This window comes from Cetorhinus maximus, chromosome 11, assembly GCF_964194155.1.
Source record: "Cetorhinus maximus chromosome 11, sCetMax3.hap1.1, whole genome shotgun sequence".
Classification (NCBI taxonomy): domain Eukaryota; kingdom Metazoa; phylum Chordata; class Chondrichthyes; order Lamniformes; family Cetorhinidae; genus Cetorhinus; species Cetorhinus maximus.
In genome coordinates this window covers 30310982-30333332 of record NC_135889.1, presented here as the reverse complement: position 1 = coordinate 30333332, position 22351 = coordinate 30310982, and the positions used below count along the sequence as shown (strand labels likewise).

The 22351-nt window shown below is 43.0% G+C and overlaps 1 protein-coding gene across 1 annotated transcript in view; it reads right to left on the bottom strand.

The window, feature by feature from the left end:
* The window catches only part of LOC144686262 (parathyroid hormone 2 receptor-like), a 241849-nt gene that overhangs the window by 191219 nt on the left and 28279 nt on the right, over positions 1–22351 (bottom strand). Inside the window, exon 2 of the mRNA XM_078551351.1 lies at positions 1283–1382. Coding sequence (XP_078407477.1) covers positions 1283–1382 — 100 coding nt within the window. The remainder of the gene's footprint in view (positions 1–1282; positions 1383–22351) is intronic.

The window sequence follows — 22351 nt, the reverse complement described above, 5'->3', positions numbered from 1 at the left end:
CGTTGCTTGACTATTATTCCAGAGACCCAGGTAATGCTCTGGGGACTTGAGTTTGAATCCCACCACGGCAGATGGTGAAATTTGAATCCAATAAAAACCTGGAATAAAAAGTCTAATGATGACCATAAAACTATTGCCAATTGTTGTAAAAACCTATCTGGTTCACTGATGTCCTTTAGGGGAGGAAATCTGCCACCCTTACCTGGTCTGGCCTACATGTGACTCCAGACCCACAGCAATGTGGTTGACTCTTAAATGCCCTCTGAGCAAGGGCAGTTAGGGATGGGCAATAAATGCTGGCCTAGGCAGCGAAGCCCACATCCCATGAACGAATTTAAAAAGCAGCCCGTTGTTTTGTTACAATTTTGCTGGCCAATCTTTGATTCCATTTTATCCAGGCCAGTTCCCTTCATATCTCATTGAAGCTGGCCTTCCCCCAGTTAACTATTTTTATCCTAGATTGTTCTTTGTCCTTTTCTATGGCCAACCTAAACCTTATGCTGCTATGATAACTGTACCCTAAAAGTATTTTTTTGGATACTTATTCATTTGACCCACCTCATTCCCCAGAACCAGATCCTTCCTTTGTTGGACTGGAAACAGACTAGTGTAGAAAATTCTCCTGAATAGAATCTAGAAACCTTTGTCCCTCTCTGCCCTTTACACTATTACTATTCCAGCCTATATTTAGATAAAATCCACCATTATAACTTCTCGATAATCCTTACACCTCTTTGCAATTGCCTTGCAAATTTATTCCTCTAGTTGGCGGTCTATTTAATGTACCCAGTAGTATATTGTTCCTTAGTTCTAGCCAAAGAGATTCTGTCCTTGACTACCCTGGGACATCCTCACTCTCCTATATTGTAATGCTCTCCTTGATTAAATATTCCTTCCTTTCTTTCCCTAGCTTTCCTGAATACCTGTCACCAGTAATATTTTGCCCAGTCCTGCCCTTTTTTTGAGCCAGGTCCTTGTTATTGCCATGACATCATATTTGCGCCTGCAGCTCAACAATCTAATTTACCAGACTCTGCACATTCACATACATACACAGAAAACCTAATTTAGACCTTATTACATTCCCTCTTACTCTGAACCCACCTAATACCTGACTATTTCCTACTCTAGTGCTACCTCGCAGTTTTCTGCAAGCTTCGGTTTTCCCCTCTAATATTACCTCTGGTTTTCACATTCCCGCAAAGACAAATAAAAATTAAACTCATAACATGACATAATTGTTTGATAGAGAAACAAATTAAACACTGTAACAAAGTCCTACCTTCTTCAGTTTGATTCAATATATGTAGATCACAGTTTGCCTTTTCTGCAAAAAGAAGGTATATCTGTTCTTCTTTGGTAATAACATCATCAGCATTAATCTGGAAAGAATGCAACATTTTCAAGAGATAATTGTATAACATGGGAGTTCCAAATGACATTAAAATGATACTGGGAATGAATTAGAAGGCTCCATTATAATTGGAACTTCATACTAAAATGGGAAAATTAGTTGTGAACATTACTTGAGTCCTGACAATAGATTACAACTTTGAATTAGTTCCCTGTTTGTGCTGAAAAGCCAGCAAATATGTTTGGTAATTAAAACTGTATCATACAACTTCTGATCATCTGCTGGTAACATCAGTACTTTCTGAAAATAAAGGTTTGAATAAATTATGATTTCTCAGCCTAAAATATAATGCTAAGTTGCATGAGAGGTTTTGGTTCCTTGACCCTGCACTGGAAGATAACAAAATTTTAAATTGCTGAAAAAAGGATATTTTTTTTGTCGCAGTATTTCGCCTTGCATTCATCAGGTCAATTCACAAGAATACAAAATGTAAAGGGAACAACAAATCATACGGAAGAGAAGAGAGTGCTGATTGGTTGGCAAGTGGACTCTGATTGATAGAGGTATTGCCATGGAAAATGCACCAGTTGATGGTGACTGGCAGTTAATTGCCAAACATTGTTTGAAATTTAAACCGGGCAGCTTGACTCTGATTGGTCAAGGCATTGCCCCGAGGAATGAACCAGTGAATGGCTATCACTTATTTTGTTTAGCTGAAACAGGCACAATGAGTGTACATGTTCATTTTGTCTGCAAAGAACAGGGCCCTGTGTACTAATATATGTAGTTTCCAGTACATGTAAGTACGCCACACCGCAAGCCTGACTGATATCTTAAACTGGTTGTCAGTGCAATTCTTAGCGTACTGAGGATTATTTAGCAAATGTTGTCAATCGCAGAATCAAAGCTAATGTTGGACACTGTGTTTTGAGTTTTGCATGCATAGGCTGGTTGGGTACGGTCTGTACCTTGCCCGTTGCGAATATTGGAAGAAATTTGCTGTTTGATACGATCCGCCAATCTTTGGGATGTACGGCCTACATACCTTGCATCACACTGACACTGAAATTCATACACCATACTCATTTGTGTGATAGTCAAAACGGCTTTTTGACTGAATGGCAGCATCCTGTTAGTGGTGAACACCACTCGTGTTGCTATTGCATAGAAGCAGCGTGAAATAGCTAGCTGTTGCTCAAATTTTTGAGATACCTTGCCCTTCCAGGGTAATCTGAGGTAGACTGGGCACTTTTCAGGGCCAGAAGTGATGGCCCTATGTAGCATGAAATGATCTGATCAGGGTAGCTATTACACCACAGGATGTTTTTGATGTGCCCCATTTCGGTATCAAGCTTGCATGGTGAGCATATGGCTCAGGACCTATTTACGAGGCTTCCAATAAAGCCAGTGTTATAATATATGGAATTGTAAGAATCCCAGTGCGCATATTGACCAATGAAGGTAGGCTTGTGGTAGACCATAGTAGAGAACCCCCAGCAGATTTCCCAACTAGTACGTTAAGGAAAGGGAATTCATTTAATTGCTCCATTTCAAAGGTGAATTTGAGCGCATGATGGAGCCCATTCAAACGATAACAAAATTATTACATGCAGCTGCAGACCTAAATATAGCAAACATATCATCCACATATCAGAAATATGCAAGGGGTAGAAGGTGTCATTCCATCAAAGACAACATATAGTTCATACCATTCCATAGATTCCATACAGTCCACTTGCCAACCAATCATCTCTCTCTTCTCATACAGTATAAATTGTTGTCCCCTTTGCATTTGGTATTCTTGCGAATTGTCTGGATGAGTGCAAGATGCAAAGCTTCGCTGAAAAAATCTCTTTTTTCAGCAATACTCAAGTTCTGTATTACAAAACGTCAAATACTTACTGATAAATACTTGTTCATCTAGTATGTTTTTTTTTTAGCCTACAAATGCAAAGATCTTTTCAGGAATCAAGCAGGATTTTTCATCAGTGTGTAGACATCAGTGCCATCTGTCCTACCATATTGTCACTGTACATTTCCCCTGGGGAGTGAGAAATTAGTCACTGAAAAACAGATTATTCAACCAGACAGAATGTAATGGATAATGTTTTTGTTTCATTAGCATTTTGGAACATCTTACTTTTCTCTATTTAGTGATAAGTTCTTTTTAAATTTTGTTCATGCCAGGTTAATAACGTACAAGGATGGCATGGGTTGGAATTACTTATTTACTTTCTACCTTTTCTTTCTAAAACTGTGCGAATCACCTTGACAGCATCCCTAAAGGTCCGAACAAAATTGAGAACTCGACATGTGGGGGTTCACAGTTAATCTTTTCTCAGTAAAATAAAATAAGTAAATATAAAGCACTTTATCACATACTTTTTTAAAGCTCTTGCCAATTTTCTCTTCTCCCCTCGCCTGCTGAAGCCATTGATTTCTGTATTTTTTTTTCATTTGTTCCTGATATGTGAGTGTCGCTGATGAAGGCAGTCTTTATTGTCCGTTCCTAATTGCACTCGAGAAGGTGCTGGTGAGTCGCCTTCATGCACCTCTGCAGTCTATGTGGTGTAGGTATAACCACATTGCTGTAGTTCCAGGATGTTGACCCAACTTGACAAAAATCAAAACACTGCCAATGCTGGAAATCTCTAAATGAAACAGAGAATTCCAGAAAAACTCAGTCTGGTAGTATTTGTGGAGCAAGAAACAGAAATGTTTCAAGTTGATGACCTTTCATCCGGACTGAAAAAAGATAGAAATGTAATAAGTTTTTGGCAAATATAGAGACAGGAAAAGTTGGGAGGGAAGAAAAGAGCAAGGGATGTTGGGGTGAAAGACTACCCTCTCTGTGATGGGGTAGTGGTTAGAGGACAAAAGGGATGATGGTGAAAGACAAAAGGAAATGGCAATGGGACAAGTAAAGAAACAAAAGATTTGTCTCGAGGAGGTGTAAATGGGATGAGCAGAAACATCACCATCAGCTGTCACCCAAAAAAAGAATGGGGGCAGAAGCCATGACCTGAGATTTAACTCAATGTTGAGCCCGAAAGGCTGTAAAGTGCCTGAATGAAAATTGAGGTGCTTTTCCTCGAGATTCCACTGAATTTCATTAGAACAGTGTAGGAGGTCAACAACAGAGCGGTCAGAGCAAGAATGGGGCAAAGAACGAAAATTACAGGTAACTGGAAGCTCAGGGTCACTCTTGTGGACTGAATGGAGGTGCACCACAAAGCAGTCACCCAATCTGTCTTTGGTTTCCCCAGTGTAGAGGAAACTGCATTATGAGCAGTGAATACAGTATACTAAATTGAAATCAGTTCAAATAAATCACTGTTTCAGCTGGAAGAAGTGTTTGAGGCCTTGGACAATAGGAAAAGAGGAGGAAAAAAAGCAGGTGTTGCGTCTTCTGTACTTCCATGGGGTGATGTTATGGGAAGGGGAGGGGTGTTGGGGGTGATTGAAGAGTTGACTGAGGTGTCGAGGAGATGTTAATCTCCGGAATGCTAAAAGTGGATGGGAGGGCAGATGCGCTTGGTCTTTGGTAGTGGCACCAAGCTGGAGGAGGTGGAAATAGTGGAGGCTGGTGGGGGGGAAGGTGAGGACATGGATTAACATCATGATCTGGAGAGGGAGGGAAAGATGAGAGCAAACCATCTGTTCCATTTCCTGCACTTCTGCTCTCACCCTTCCCCACCCCTCCCCAGAAACACTGCCCTCAACTTCTGCTTAACTAGCCTACACATTCAACGAATCACCCTCTGACATTTCTGTCACCTCCAGCTTGATGCCACCAATAAACACATCTTCCCCTCCCTTTTCAACATTCTGAAGGAATTGTACCCTCTGTGACACCCTGGTCAACTTCTTAATCGTTCCCAAAACTTTTTCCCATGGCATTCCCCATGGAAGCACAGCAGATGCAACACCTGCTTTTTTAAAAATCTCCATCTTCCCTCCTGGCCAGGTCCCCAAATTTTCCTTCCAGGTGAAACTTGTAATTATTTCAATTTAGTATATTATATTCACTGCTCACGATGTGGCCTCCTCTACACTGGGAAGACAAAATGTCAATTGGATGATCACTTTGTGAAACTCTTCCTTACAGTGCAAAATCATGATGCCAAGTTTCCAGTCATCTGCCATTTTAATTGTCTGCCCACTTCCACTCTGAACTCTTTGTCCGCAGCCTCCTTCATTGTTCCAATGAAGCTCAGTGTAAGCTTGAGGAAGAGTGCCTCATCTTTTGATTAGGCACTTTGCAACGTTTCAGACTCAACATCTAGTCCAACATAACCTCTGTGCCCATTTATTTTGGACAGCGATTTTTGGTAATGATTCTGTTGTTTCCCATATACACTTCCTCGCTACACATCTTTTGTTTCTTTACTTGGCCCATTACTTTTGCCTTGCACCATCATCCCTTTTGTCATTAAATTTATCCTGCCTTCTACCCTTTCACAAAAGACCCCTTTTTCCATTCCTTTTGTACTTGCTTAAAATTGATTGCACCTTTAACCTTTTCTAATTCTCATGAAAGTCATTGACCTGAAACATTAACTTTGTTTCTCGCTCTTCACAGATGCTGCCTGGCCTGCTGAGAATTTCCAGCATTTCTGATTTTTTGCTTGGGTGTGGAACCAGAGTTGCCAGGGGTCCTCCAATACCTCACCTTAGTGACCATTGGTCATGTATGAATGTTGATAGACCACTCAAGCACAAGCAAGGTCAGAATCGAGCTCAATTCTGCCTATGCCCAGGTGACTTCCGACAAATGTCGTTGATTACAATCATGACCAGAACCCTGACTGAGTTTTAATCTCCCTGAACCAGTCTGCTGAGCTAATTGCAAAATCCTTCCATTGCTACACCAAAGAGCACATAATTCAGCCCAAATTGAGGATCAAATTTGGGATTTTTAAAATTCATTCATGGGATGTAGATGTCACCGGCTGGGCCAGCATTTATTGCCCATCCCTAATTGCCCTTGAGAAGGTGGTGGTGAGCTGCCATCTTGAATCGCTGTAGTCCATGTGGAGGAGGCAGACCTACAGTGCTGCTAGGGAGGGAGTTCCAGGGTTTTGACCCAGCGACAGTAAAGAAACGGCAATATATTTCCAAGTCAGGATGGTGAGCGTCTTGGAAGGGAACTTCCAGGTGACGGTGTTCCCATGTGTCTGCTGTCCTTGTCCTTCTAGATGGTAGTGGTCATGGGTTTGGAAGGTCCTGTCTAAGGAGCCTTGGGGAGTTCCTGCAGTGCATCTTGTAGATGGCAAACACTGCTGCCTCTGTGCATCGGTGGTGGAGGGAGTGAATGTTTGTGGATGGGGTGCCAGTCTAGTGGGCTGCTTTGTCCTGGATGGTGTCAAGCTTCCTGAGTTTTGTTGGAGCTGCACTCAGCCAGGCAAGTGGAGAGTATTCCATCACACTCCTGACCTGTGCCTTGTAGATGGTGAACAGGCTTTGGGGAGTCAGGTGGTGAGCTACTCACTGCAGGATTTCTAGCCTCTGATCTGCTTTTGTAGCCACAGTATTTATACGGCTAGTTCAGTTCAGTTTCTGGTCAATGGTGACCCCCAGGATGTTGATAGTGGGGCATTCAGCAAAGGTAATGCCATTGAATGTCAAGGGGCAATAGTTAGATACTCTCTTGTTGGAGATGGTCATTGCCTGGCACTTGCGTGATGCGAATGCTACTTGCCACTTGTCAGCCCAAGCCTAGATATTGTCCAGGTTTGTTGCATTTGGACATGGACTGCTTCAGTATCTTGCAATTCTTTAATGGTGCTGAACATGCTGCAATCATCAGCGAACATCCCCACTTCTGGCCTTATGTTGGAAGGAAGGACATTGATGAAGCAGCTGAAGATGGTTGGGCCCAGGACACCACTGCTGGACTTTCTCAGGGTAATGTTCTGAAATTGAAATGATTGACCTCCAACAACCGCACCACCTTCCATTGTGCTAGGTATGACTCCAACCAGAGAGTTTTCCCCCTGATTCCCATTGACTCCAGTTTTTCTCAGGCTCCCTGATGCCACACTCGGTCAAATGCTACCTTGATGTCAAGGCCAGTGACTCTCACCTCACCTCTGGAGTTCAGCTCTTTTTTCCATGTTGAGCCAAGGCTGTGTTAATGTCTTTTTCTCTGAGGGTCGTGAGTCTTTGGAACTCCCTTCCATAAAAGGCCGTGGAAGCAGAGTGTTTGAATATTTTTAAGACAGAGCTAGATAGATTCTTAAATAAAAGGGATTGAAAGGTTATCGGGAGTAGGCAGGAATGTGGGGTTGAGTTATGATCTTATTGAATGGAGCAGCAGGCTCAAGGACCCAAGTGGCCTACTCCTGCTGCTAATTCGTATGTTCGTATGTCAGGAGCTGAGTTATCATGACTTGCTGACTCCTCGTTTGGTCATTCTTTTTAAATTATCAGGTTCAAGACCAAAGAGATCTAAAGGGGAACTATATTGAACTGAAATTACCTGATTCAGTATGAGATGGCTGTACAATTTCGAATGCTTCTCACTCCATTAGGCACCATTTGAGAAATATTTCTACAGAAAAATGCCATTCAAATACTATCTTTAATTAAAGATAATCTGTCTGGATTAAAGTGTTAAAGGCCCATGCTGTTAAAACATATTCTCAACAAACTCACTAAAATGTCAAACATAGGCTATTGTTTTGGGAGGGTAGGGGAAGGACAATCCTGGGAGGACTGTGTGCCAGATTTCTCTCTTTTGAATGGAGCTACTCTGCAGTATCACAATGGGAATGATTATTTATTGAGCAGTGAAAATGAATTAATTTCCATGAATATTTAAAATTAAAATGATCTATTTTATGAAGAATTTCACAAACTCCCATCATAATTTTAAAATGTGCTATATGTTTCATTTCACTTTTATTACTTTCTCCTTTTCTGCAATGTAAAACAATGTCCCATGGCAGTTCACAAATGATAAGAGACTGGGGAATACCTGCTGAGCAATAGGGAGAGATTAGGAAGGGTCACTGAAAGCCCAGTCAAAATTTGGGAGGACAGAGAATCAGAGAGGCAAAGGAGTTAATGGAGGGATAGACAGTTTCTTCCTAGTGCTGTGCCAATAGTAAGGGATGATATGTATTTATTCTCTCAAGGGTCTCCCATTTTCTCTTGATGAGATGAAATACTTGAAGGGGACACTCCGTATTGTAATTGGTAGACTTCACCTTTTCACGCTTTTGTGTATTAGAGCCATTGTTGAAATCTGTTATTTATGCACAACATGTTGCTCTCACAGATATTTGAAGTCGCAATTTGGAAAAAGCTGGCATGCTCTATACTTCTGAGCACAGAGTGACCAACTCGTGTGAAATAAAATAGGAACCTAGGAAATAGGAGCAGACCATTCAGCCCCTCAAGCCTGCTCTGCCATTTCACCAGATCATGGTTGATCTTCTACCTCAACACCATTTTGAGGATTGGATAAAGAGAAAAAAGGAGGCTTATGGCAGATACAGAGGGCTGAAAACAACGGAAGTCCTAGAGGAATATAGAAAGTGTAGGGGGGTACTTAAAAAAGTAATTAGGAGAGCGAAGAGGGGGCATGAAAAAACACTGGTGGTCAAGATAAAGGAAAATCCCAAGGCATTTTATAAATATATTAAGGGCAAGAGGATAACCAAGGAAAGAGTAGGGCCCCTTTAGTCCCTAAGTGGCAATCTGTGCATGGAGCCAGAGGACATAGGTAAGGTTTTAAATGCTTACTTTTCATCTGTGTTCACTATGGAGAAGGATGATGTAGGTGTAGAAATCAGGGAGGGGGACTGTGATACACTTGAACAAATTATCATTGAAAGGGAGGAGGTTTTAGCGGGCTTAAAAGTGGATGAATCCCCAGGCCCAGGTGAGATGTATTCCAGGCTGCTATGTGAGGCAAGGGAGGAGATTGCAGGGGCTCTGATGCTAACTTTCAAATCCTCTGTGGCCACAGGAAAGGTGCCAGAGGACTGGAGGACAGCGAATGTGGTTATTTAAGAAGGGTAGTAGGGATAAACCAGATAATTACAGGCAAGAAAGTCTAACATTAGTAATAGGAAAACTATTGGAAAAAATTCTGAGGGACAGGATTAATCTCTACTTGGAGAGGCAGGGATTAATCATTGATATTCGGCATGGCTTTGTCAGGAGGAGATCATGTCTCACAAATTTGATTGAATTTTGAGTAGGTGACTAGTTGTTTCGATGAGGGTAGTGTAGCTGATGGAGTCTACGTGGACTTAGGCTTTTGAAAAGGTCCCGCATGGGAGACTGGTCAAGAAGGTAAGAGCCCATGGAATCCAGGGCAATTTGGCAAATTGGATCCAAAATTGGCTTAGTGGCAGGAAGCAAAGGGTGATGGTCAAAGGTTGTTTTTGCAATTGGAAACCTGTGACAAGTGATGTATGGCAGGGATCAGTGCTGGGATCCTTGCTGCTTGTAGTGTACATTAATGATTTAGATGTGAATATAGGAGGTATGATCAGTAAGTTCACAGATGACATGAAAATTGGTGGTGTTGTAAATAGTGATGAGGAAAGCCTTAGATTACAGGATGATATAGATGGGCAGAACAGTGGCAAGTGGAATTTAATCCTGAGAAGTGTGAGGTGATGCATTTTGGGAGGACTAACTCAGCAAGGGACTACACAATGAATGGTAGGACCCTAGGAAGTACAGAGGATCAGAGGAACCTTGGTGTACATATCCATAGATCCCTGAAGGCAGCAGCACAGGCTAATAAGGCGGTTAAGAAGGCATATGGGATACTTGCCTTTATTAGCCAAGGCATAGAATATAAGAGCAGCGAGGTTATATTGGAGCTATATAAAATGCTAGTTAGGCCACGGCTAGGGTGCTGTGTACAGTTCTGGTCGCCACACTATAGGAGGGATGTCAGTGCGCTGGAGAGGGTGCAGAGGAGATTCACCAGGATGTTGCCTGGGCTGGAGCATTTCAGCTGTGAAGAGAGACTGGATAGGCTAGGGTTGTTTTCCTTAAAGCAGAGAAGGCTGAGGGAGGACCTGATAGAGGTATACAAAATTATGAGGGACATAGATAGGGGAAAAGTTTCTTCCTATCTACCCCGTGTCATTAACTAGAGGCATAGATTTAAGGTAAGGGGTAAGAGGTTCAGAGGAAAAAATTTTTCACCAAGGATGGTTGGAATCTGGAACACACTGCCTGAGGGGGTGATAGAGGCAGGAACCCTCACAACATTTAAGTATTTAGATGAACACTTGAAATGCCATAGCATACAGGTCAACAGGCTAAGTGCTGGAAAAGGGATTAGAAAAGATAGATACTTGATGGCTGGCACAGACACGATGGACCGAAGGGCCTGATATCTTTAATATCTAGAAACTTGTCAATCTCAGTCTTGAATATACTGAATGATGAGTATTCACATACTTTTGGGGTAGAAAATTCCAAAAATTCACCACCCTGTGAGTGAAAAATCTCCTCCTCATTTTGGTCCTAAATGGCCTATCTCTTATTCTGAGACTGTGTCCCCTGCTTCTAGACCAACCCCTTCCCCCGCAACCTCTACCTCAGCCAGGGAAAACATCCTGCATTTATCCTGTCGATCCCTGTAAGAATTGTATGCTTCAATGAAATAAAATGAGGGACACTGCGACCATGGGCAGGGAGTGCTGGTGACCAATTGAGCAGGGGAGAGGATGGAATTTCTGGTGAGCATGAGAGCAGGGGCAGATGGAGGTGGGGGGTGCAGGGGTGGTTTCTGATGACCATAAGAGTAGGGAGTGGGGTTTAAAGCATCCAAAATTTACAATTTGTGGAGTCACAACGTTAGCATCTCTCTGCTGGCCAACTCACAGACTTGCAGTCCCGCTTGAATCACTCAATGTAGACTGCTAGGGTCAGTCTCCCACCGGTTGTCCTAGGAATACGGAACAACAGGCATCCCTGCAAGGCTAACAGTCAAAATAAGGAACAATCCCTCAAAATACGGGACAGTTGTTATCCTGAGTCTGAGCAATGTGCAAAAGGTACATTCAAATTTCAATGAAGTACATATCAAGCCACAGTGACAAACAAGTACAATGTCCCCAATTGAAGGGAAATGTTGGTATTTAAACTTCTTGGGCCTGTTGGATTGGAGAAGGTTGCTCATGGACTGGTGGATTTATCATTGGGAAAGGCCAGTCCTCCAGACCTAGGAATATTAAAGGACCGTGGTTATAACTTCCTAGTGTTCAAACTTCCAGCAGCAGTGTGTATACAAAGCTGGCGATGACCGAGAGGAAGGCAGCAGAAACAAAATGAGTGGCAGGACTGGATATCGCAATGAGGAAGGGAAGTTGGGGGCACTAGCGGGGGAAGGGATGGGGATTATTCGAGGACAGTGGAGCATGGTGGAGCTGGCCAAGAAGAGAAGAACAAAAAGTTAAACAGGGTTCAGGCAGCCACACAATCTGCAGAGAAGTTTTTTTTGTGTTTTACATAGAATTACGCAAAACATACATCACAGGAGCATGAGAAATAGGAGGATATAGCCCTTAGGCCTGCTGCACCAGTCAATAAGATCATGGATGAACTTTGGCTCAACTCCACTTTCCCACACCATCTCAAATCCCTTGATTCCCTAGTCATCAAAAATCTATTAATCTCAGTCTTGAATATACTCAATGGCCGAGCATTCACAATCCTGTGGGATTGACAATTCCAAAGATTCATAACCTTTTGAGTTAAGAAATTGCTCCATGTCTCAGTCTTAAATGGCAAGCCCTGAATTCAGAGATAGTAGCACCTAATTCTAGGTTATCAAGTAGCGGAATCAGGCTTTCAGCATCCACCCTGTCAGGCCCTTTAAGAATGTTATATATTTCGATGAGATTGCTTCCATTCTTCTGAACTCCAGAGAATATAAACTCATTCTACTTTTCAAATAGGATAACCCTCTCATCCCACAAATTAATGCAGTGAACCCACGTTGTACCCCTCTAAAATAAATATATCCTTCCTCAGGTAGAAAGACCAACACTATACACGACAGACCAAAACAGCAGCTATGGTCCACAGAAACTTTCTACGTAATCTAGGCCTATCAGCATATATTCTATTCCTTTCCCTCATGTACTTATCTAGCTTCTCATTAAGTCCCTCTGTGCTATTTGCCTCAACCACTCATGTGGTAACAAGTTCCATAGGCTCACCACTATCTGAGTAAAGATGTTTCCCCCAAAATCCTCACTGGATTTGTAACTAGCTATCTTATATTTATGACCATAGTTTTGGTCTCACCCACAAAGAAACATCTTTCCCTGTACATTATCAAGCTCCTTCAAATAATTTAAAAGACCTCTTGTCAGATTACCTCTTAACCATCTATTTTCTGCAAAAAGGAGGGTTTGTATTTCTTGCATGGGGGGGTGGGGACTGCATTTCTCTATATTCAGGTGTCATTTTTTGTGCAAGATTTTGGATTTTTGTAAATGGAATGGGGAGGGAATCACATCAAGTAAACAAAGCTTGTAATTGTGTGCAACACATTCACTGGTTAAGTCACTGATTAAGACACGTGCATCGAACCCCAATCTGCCAGCTCCAAAAGGTTGAATAAGCCAGTACTCGTAGACAAATAGAACAGCAAACCATAGAACTTTTATATTCACTGCATCACCAGAGGAGTAAGGAAGTGAGAAAATTAAACTTGTGCAGGATATTGACTGAAATCAATAAGCGGGGTAAAAATGTTGAAATAGTTACAAATTTAAAAATCTTTGCCCAGGTTTTAAAGTAGTCTTTAATGACACAGTTACCTAATTTTTAAACAATCCATATGCATGGATGTGAAGCAATATGAAAATGGAACACAAATCAAATGAGAATGAAGTTAGAAATGTAAAGGATTCAGCAACATGCAAACTTTGGTCTTTACAATGTTTGTATTGCACAAATGTATGAACTCTGGAAAAAGAAATGTTGGACATTTTTCAGAAGATGGCTTAGATTTATTTATCTCATTTATCACAAATATCCTATTTGCACTATGTTGTTAAAAGTGTGAAAAATGCCCAATGTCCCCATGCCAATATCTCAAATGTTTGCACAACCACAGCCTTTGTTATACTGAAATCTGCCAGAAGTGAAGCCTTTTATTTCATCAGTCTATTCTCAGTTTGTGTTATTGTGGGTATTGATTTTAGGTTAGTTAAACAGACTACAGGCAGAATACATACCTGAGAGTACTTACAAGGGAATTCTTGCAACATTGATAAAGATTAAATTACTGCCTAAAAATGACCCGAGGATATCTTTGCATGTTGCAATTCATACTGAAGGATTAACTACTACAGCCTTTCAGAACTGTAAGCTTACTGACAAATCATTTCCAGTTTATTATCAGGAAATTCTATATTTAGAATACTAAATCAACACTCGCACCTGTAAAATAATCTCTACAATACAAAAAAAAAACGCAGCAATATGATGAAGGGCTTGCACCTGGAACGTTAACCCCTTAGTTCTCTCCACAGGTGCTGATTAATCTGCTGAGTGTCGCCAGCATTTTCTGGTTTTGTATCCAATTTCCAACATTTGCAGGGTTTTATTTTTCTCTCTGCTTTTTGTACAGCAATTTGCTGTTTGTGGGATTCTGTATGCACCTTTTGCCTGGCACACTTTCCTACATTACAGTAATTGCACTTCCAAAGTAATTCATTGCATGTAAAGTACTTTGGGACACCCTGAATATATGAATGCAGCATATATTCGTTCTAGCTTTCCCTCAAATTTATTATAAATAAATGTCCTCCCTTTCATTGTGAACCTGTCCATGCAACAGATTCTTGTTTGGACAGTTGCATTTATAGTTTAATTAATTCTGTCTTGTAAAGTGCACGATCTCCATTTAAATGCGAAAAAGCTCAGTGTACTTTTTTTTCATTGAAGGGTCAGACTGACTGTTTCATTTTCACCATTATACTTTCACATGCAATAAGATGTGGATCACAATGGGGGTGAATTTCCTCAGAAGCGATCCGACTGGGAAAGTTATGTTCTGGCAGAGGAGCAGGCCCAAGGTAATTCCCACCATTGTGCTTGTGAGCAAACAAAGAGATTTTCTAAACTTTTTGTTATGAAGAGATTGTCCTTTTAAAGCAGGAAACTAGTATTTTATGTGGTACAAATGAACACTGCTGCGTCTTCCATTTGAATGAAAATGTCTGTTGGAGAAATACTAACTTGAGAAACCCAGAAAGGTGCAGCAGTTTAATCTTTTTGGAAACGTTTATTGCAATTTATTTCAGAAGCGTTCCCAAAACACTGGTACACAGTGGGTGTACTGTAGCACGTTAGCCTGAGACCGATACCACACACCCACCCAATTTATCACTCACTCGAATGTCTGCAATTACACAATCAAGGAACTGTCTGAAGAAATAAAAAACTGAATGCGCGGAATCATCCCAGATTTGCACGAAGTGCGGTAGCGGGCAGGAAAAAAGACATTTTACTCGCCGGCCGCAATAACGGCCTTTCACGCTGTATCACCCCAATCCCGCCTCATCAATTGTACATTCCCAGAAAACACACCATTGCAATGGCAGGCGGGCTGTCATTTGCCTGCCACACCATCACTTCACCGCTTCATCATGCCGAGCACCATATTGAAAGTGCAACTGAACGCACACCTCTCAGTGCTTCCAGCCCAGGAGTGCTACAAAGAAGAAAGGTCCCGAAAGGCAAGAAGACTGCAACAAAACCACCACCACCAACCCCCCTCACCCCCGCTCCCAGCTTAATGAGTGTCCATCAAGCATCTTTTGGACGCAGTGGTGGCCTGCCGTGATGTCCTCTACCCCAGCTCTGGCCACAGGATGGGCAGCGACATCACTAATCCTGCATGGGAGGCAGTGGCTGCAGTGGTCAGCATCAGTACCCTGCAAAAAAGAACAGCCACCCAGTGCGGCAACAGGATGAATAGTCTCATCTGTTCCAACAGGGTAAGTCACTCTTCTCATCACTCTCACAAACCAAACCCATCACATATCCATAGGGATCTCACACCTCAAGGGACAACACCACTGACACTCTCACACACCTTCATACCTTCCTCAGGCTCATATCTCTGGAGCTCGTGTCCTCATCCCACCCATGTCTCCGCTCACCACACAAACATTCCATGCAGCGTCATGTGTCCTGCTCTCACTCTCCCCATCTGTTTTCATGCAGGAGAAGCTGGCTCACAACAGCAGGGAGAAGTCCCTGACTGAGGTGTAATGGCCCACATTAGGCCCCTCAATTACTTTGAGGAGCATGCCATTGTGCTGACTGGTGAGGATGTGGACCCTGCCTGCTGCGACCGTGAGGTCGGCGGCAAACACCCTAGTCAGGATCCTGCATCACATTATTCCTCCCTCAATGCAACTGAGAGTGCTCTCTCTCCTGTTTTTGATTCTGCTGACATGCACTAATTTTCTCTACTTGGGTTCACAGGGAGCTCTGCCAAGCGAGCAATACCCTCAGCCAACCAGTCCCTCAGCTCCATCCAGGTCCTCACCTCCAGCCTCCTCCATTGAAGAGCTGGAAATAAACAGCCTGGAAGACCTGTCTCAGCACTTACCCACACCCTCCATCAGTCCAGAGACATACACCTCAAAAAAGGACCTAGATTTAGAGCAGGCTTGAGTTCACAAATCGGTGGTCACCGCACAGACACGTGTCCGCAACAGGAGGAGGCAAGTTCAGCCGAGCTCCTTGGCATTCAGAGGACTGATAGGGAAGAGGCATCTGTGAGATCCGAGTCAGATGATGGGCCTCTGGATTTGGCTATTCAACTCATCCAGGAGACTCAGCAGAAAGCAGGGGAACATCATACAGAGCTGTTGGAAGCTCTCAGAGTGTCACGCAAGTTGGAGGAGTGTATTCACCTGCTCTCTGATGAAGTGGTGCCCACATATGCATATATGAAGGTCTCCATAGGGAGGATGGTGGATGACATGGAGACCCTGGTTCAGCAGAACCCAGAGATGCATGCAGACCTACGTTTCAATAAGATCACCCCTTGTTCTTCTAAACTCTAATGAATAAAGGCCTAACCTGTTGGGCCGTTCTTGATAAGTCAACTGATTCATCCCAGGAATCAGCCTAGTGAATCTTTTTTGAACCACCTCCAATGCCAATATATCCTTCCTTAAATATGGGGACCAAAACTGTACACACTACTTTAGGTGCGGCCTCACCAACACCCTGTACAGTTGTAACAAGACTTCCCTATTTTTAAACTCCAACCCTCTTGCAATTCAGGCCAACGTTCCATTTGCCTTCTTAATTACTTGCTGCACCTGCATGCTAACTTTTTGTGTTTCGTGCACAAGAACACCCAGTTCCCTCTATGCTGCACTTTTTTGGAGTCTCTCTCCATTTAAATAATAGTCTGCCTTTTGATTTTTCCTACCAAAGTGCAAGACTTCACACTTTCCTACATTAAACTCCATCTGCCAAGTTTTTGCCCACTCACTCAACCTGTCTATATCCCCTTGCAGATTCCTTATGTCCTCATCACAACATGCCCTCCCATCTATTTTTGTACCATCAGCAAATTTGGATACATTACACTCTAAATCTACACTCTAGATCTAAAATAGCCTGTTCCTGTGTAGGTTCTGCAACATATTGCTCTAAGAAACAATCCCTGATGCACTCTACAAATTCATCCTCCATGTTACCCTGCCAATCGGATTTGTCCAGTCAACATGCAGGTTAAAATCGCCCATGGCAATGATAGCGCCCATCTGACATACCTCCATTATTTCCTGATTTATACTTTGCCCTACAGTGAGGCAACTCTTCTGGAGCCTATAGATGACTCCCACTTGTGACTTCTTCCCCTTGCTGTTCCTTATTTCCATATCACGATCTATTGCGCCAATATCACTACTCACTGATACCTTCCTTTACCCCACCTCCTTTTCCTTTTTGACTATTTTTCCAGAACATCGAATATCCTTGAATATTTAGTTCCCAGTCTTGGTCACCCTGCAACCACATCTCTGTAATAGCTATCAAGTTATACCCGTTTATTTCTATTTGTGCCGTCAACTCATCTATCTTGTTACAAATGCCGGTTGCATGCAGATAAAGAGCCTTAAGCTTTGACTTTTTACCACTATTACTCATTCTGGTTCTAATTTCCGCTGCACTCTTCTGCTTACATTTTCTTCCCCTTCCTGTCACACTTTGATTATTGTTCGCCTCTTCACTATCCTGCACCTCTGCTCTCTCGATTATTTTTGGTTTTCTAAATGTCCCTTCAATTGAACCCTCCCACCCACTGATTAGTTTAAAGCCCTATCTGCAACGCTAGTTATACGATCTTCCAGGACACTGGTCCTGGCATGGTTCAAATGAAGCCCGTCCCAACTGAACAGCTCTCTTCTTCCCCGGTACTGGTACCAGTGCCCCATGAATTGGAACCCATTTCTCCCACACCAACCTTTGAACCACACATTTACTTCTCTAGTCTTATTTACCCTATGCCAATTTGCACATGGCTCAGGTAGTAATCCAAAGATTATTAACCTTTGTCATTCTGCTTTTTAATTTAGCCCCGAGCTGCTTGTCACTCAGTAAAACCTCTTTCCTAGTGCTATCTATGTCATTGGTACTTATGTGGACCACGACAACTGGATCCTTCCCCTCGCACTCCCATTCCAAGCTCCTCTCCAGCCCAGAAGAGATGCCCTTAACCTTGGCACCAGGTAGGCAACACAGCCTTCGGGGCTCTCAGTCTTTGCTGCTGAGAACAGTATCTATTCCCCAACTATGCTATTCCTAAGGGTCTACCGAATGCAAGGTCATATCTGGCCATAATCAGCATAGACAAAAGCTGAGAGTATCCCAAGAAATGGTCACAGCGGTTTGTGCCATGGTGCAGCAAGATCTGGCATCACAGTCAACAGATCAACATGCCCTGCCAGTGGCAAGGACACAGTGACTCTCAATTTTTATATGGTAGGGTCATTCCAGGAGTCTGGAATTCCAGACCTCTGCGGCATTTTACAATCAGCCACCCACAGCATCAAAGCCATAGCAGATGCACTCTTTGCTTGGGTCGGGGAGCACATAAATTTCCCAATGGATACATCAGTACAGGCGCAGGGGGCCAGGGGCTTTGCAGAAATAGCAGTCATCCCTCAAGTACAGAGAGCTTTAGATTATTGCACCTACTTCATCAAGTTATGAACCCAAGACTTCCATTAGTAGGAAATCCTTCCATTCCTTGAATGTGCAGGTGTTCTTACACATACGTGCATGTTATCCAGGAAGCTGCCATGACTCATTTAAACTCATTCGCAGCAGCCTCAGCTTTTCCAAACCCCAATACATGTCTGTGGCTGGCTTCTGGGGAACAAGGGATATCCCTCAGGAAGTTGATTGATGTCCCCCTTTAGGCAGATGGAACCCGAAAGGGAGTACAATAGCAGCAACATTGTTGAGCAGGCTGTTGGCATTTTGAAGATGTGCTTGAGATGCCTCAACTGTTCTGCAGGAGCTCTCCAGTATTCCCCTGCAAGTGTCTCCGGAATAGTCATGGTGTGCTGCATGCTGCACAGTAAGCACCTACAAGCAGAAGGGACAGAAGCCGGCATTGTGGTTAGCTCATCTGAAGAGGGCAACAAATAGGAGGAGGAGGCCAAAGTCCAAGGTAATGGAGATGAATGACACAGGGGGCGGAGGAGGGAGGTAATGGGAGACCACCTGAAGGGCAGGCCCATGTACCCACTGCCAATTCCTTACAGGAGCGGGTAATCACCAGAAACTTCTCAATACAGAGCTGTTTCTCCTCGGTGTGCAATATGATATGTAACAAAGTACACCAGCCAGTCCCCAGCGAGCAGCTTCCACGTAATTGATCATTAACATGGAAGATGCACTTTTTCAGAGAAATGCCCATCCTCAACAAAACAGAAAACCAACTGAAAGTCAGTGTGATCAACATGGCTACATCCAACATCATCACCACCCTTGGCCTCAATGTAGTCCAGAAGTCCTTCACAATATAGACCATGCACATTTATGTTAGAGGCTATCAAAGAGCCGTGGAAACCATCACCTTGTGTTTAGTCAAACTATGCCCACTATGCCAAGGTTGTCAGTAGGAAGTATGACTTAAGACACAAAACTTGTAGATATGATTGTATGCGCCAACAGTATTGTAGTGACTGCACATTGTGCAGGATGATGCCACAGATGTGTTTGCCACTCCTTCCACATTATCCATCCACCATGGGTGTACAGTGTGAGGAATGTGTGGTATCTGTAACACACAATGCTGCCAAACACCCTAAGGTCCCTGTGAACCCACAGCCTCTACAACCTAGAAGACAAAGGTCTCAAATGTAGTGGAAAAACCACACAAGCATGCTTCCCTGGAGCATACATGGCACCTGCCATGCAGGAAATCCACTTTAGTCACTGTAATAATCACGTGTGGATGACTGTCTTCAACACATCATTCATGTTTGACGTGCACCTGATAAACTGGGTTTGATCATTGAGTCTAATCATTGCTTTTGAGGGAAAACTGCAATGAGCCTTCCAATCCACAATCCTTGGTGTGCAACTACCTTATCCAAAGGTCCAGATAAGAAAACACCTTTCCATTTCGAGACATGCATGAGCACACCCTTGCTCCTGATGGCGTGATAAGAGATGGACTTTAGGATGCTGACTCCAGTGCCAATGGTAAGATCCTTATATTTTCTGTTAACATCCTAATTGAGGGTACTCGTGTACAAAAACAGACCAAAACCTTCTTTGTGCTGTGGTAAACCCATCAGTAATAGAGTTACCACGGCGTCCTGCACTCACAAACACTCCTTATGTTATGTCTCCCCGTGTTGCCTTGAAGGAGGTGGAGACAGGCTGCTCATCTCTCCTGCTATATGACATTAAGGAGCATGGTGGCAGCCTTGTCATGCATGAATCCACTGGGGATCAATCTCAGACTGCGGCCTCTGCTTTTCTGCAGGGGCAGCCATTGTCACTGGGACATGTACCACAGACGAGGGTTCTGATGGAAGGGCTGAGGAGTTAGAAGATGATGAGGGTACGGAGATGCTCTCAGATGCTCTCCTTCACCCTCCTCACTAACTTCCATAGCCCTAGGATGGCCTTCAGATGGGTGAGCTGGGGCACAGCAGTCATCAATTCCAGAAACTGTTGTGCCACCAGTGAGAATGCCCTAATATGGGAATGCAACTCATGTATTTCATGGAGATCAGTGCTCATATTGTGAACAGACTGCTCCAGGCTACTGAGTGAGCCTCTGAGTCACACTGTTCTGCCATTACAGTGTGCAGCTGTGAAGATACTGTGTAATGTTTAATTACATGGCTGCATCCTGAGAGATGAGTGAAAATAGGGTAGGTGGAAGGGCAAAGGCTCTGCATGTGGTGTCTATCAATCATCCCCTGAGGTATTATGCTAACCTGAGTCAATGCAGCATGTTGTGAGCAGCTGATGCTGCCAACATGATGCCATCTCAATGACTGTGAATTGTGAAGCTTTTCCAGCCTTAACTTTCGAGATTACAAGATGAACAGGCAGCAGTATTCTCAACATTTGCCTGTGGAAAGCCCATGATGGGCCATCTCTTCCAGTGTCAGTTGGACAACGATTACAGTTAGTGTTCACCTGACTCGATAGATGTCTCCTTCCAGGACCAGCAGCACATCCATCTACTTGCTGCCTCACAGTAGGAACTACTTACAGGTTGATTTCTTATAGTCCACCTGATACATGTTCCCCATGCAGGGTCCTCCTCTGCATTTCTACTGCTTCTGAGGTTTTTGGGCCTGACTCCATCCTGCGCCTGTCCCCCAACCAGAGTGAAAATTGAGCCATTTGGGGCAGCTTTTCCCAAGGTGGAGCAGCAAGCTGGAAAATTTCTGCCTTAGGAGCGAAAATCCAGGCCGAGGTATGGCCTTGGCAGTCACTTACTGAAAAGGTTTTTGAGAGTTGGATGCCTGGCAGGTAAACACTTATGAAGGCTTGGATATTCTATTAAGTTTCACAGATGAAATTTAAAAGATGATCTCTTAAATGCCTTTGAGGCATGGTCAGACTTTGATAGATTTAGAAAGATGGACAGTTATTCCATAGAGGAATATATCATGAATTTTAATAGTCTAAATTGCAGAAATTCAATTTGAAAACTCCCTGTGCAGTGCTTGGTTTCAAATTGTTGATCACACTCCAGGTCTTAACTGAAGTTAGATTCTCAGAAAGACACATACATATTTGAATCAGATGTCTGATGCTTTAAAAAAATCCTGGGATAGAGTCATTTCCAGAAGCCTTCATGACACAAATGGGATACGTATGAACATATATGTGGCTGTGTCACAGGAAAGTGGAGGACTCGATGATCATGGACTTTCGAGATCATTCAGCTATGGCACACAGACGTCTGTACAACAGAAGAATTACAGGCAAAAGAAAATGAGGATGGAGACATTTTTGACAGATCTAGCAGACAACACACTAGATGAATGAACCACAGGAATGCCTGTGGAACTGCTAACAGGTGCCATAGATGTGACATGGGTTACAAGGATGTGTTTTTTCTTTAAAGAGAAAGGTACAATTTCTAATGCATCTTTTCTGGCCATATTTTAATAAACTGTAATCCCATTAAGACACTGGAAAGATTGCTAGCCAGCCAAATATACAACTTGCATTCCACCCCAAGTGGGATGAAAAGTCTCAACTCTCAAAACCAACCCCCTCCCCTGAGTGTGTGACTTTTACACTATTACTCTTCAAAAGTTTCCGAGATGAGACATCAAAAATGTAAATACCTATTCTCCAATAAAATGACTATAGCAGATATGGTAATTGAATTCTTCTGGAATATACAACCACCAGAGCTTTTTAAGAGCTGTTTATCAGAGATGGAAGTGCTATACTGAAAGGCTGGAAAGACCATGTCTTGCTGCCTTTTTC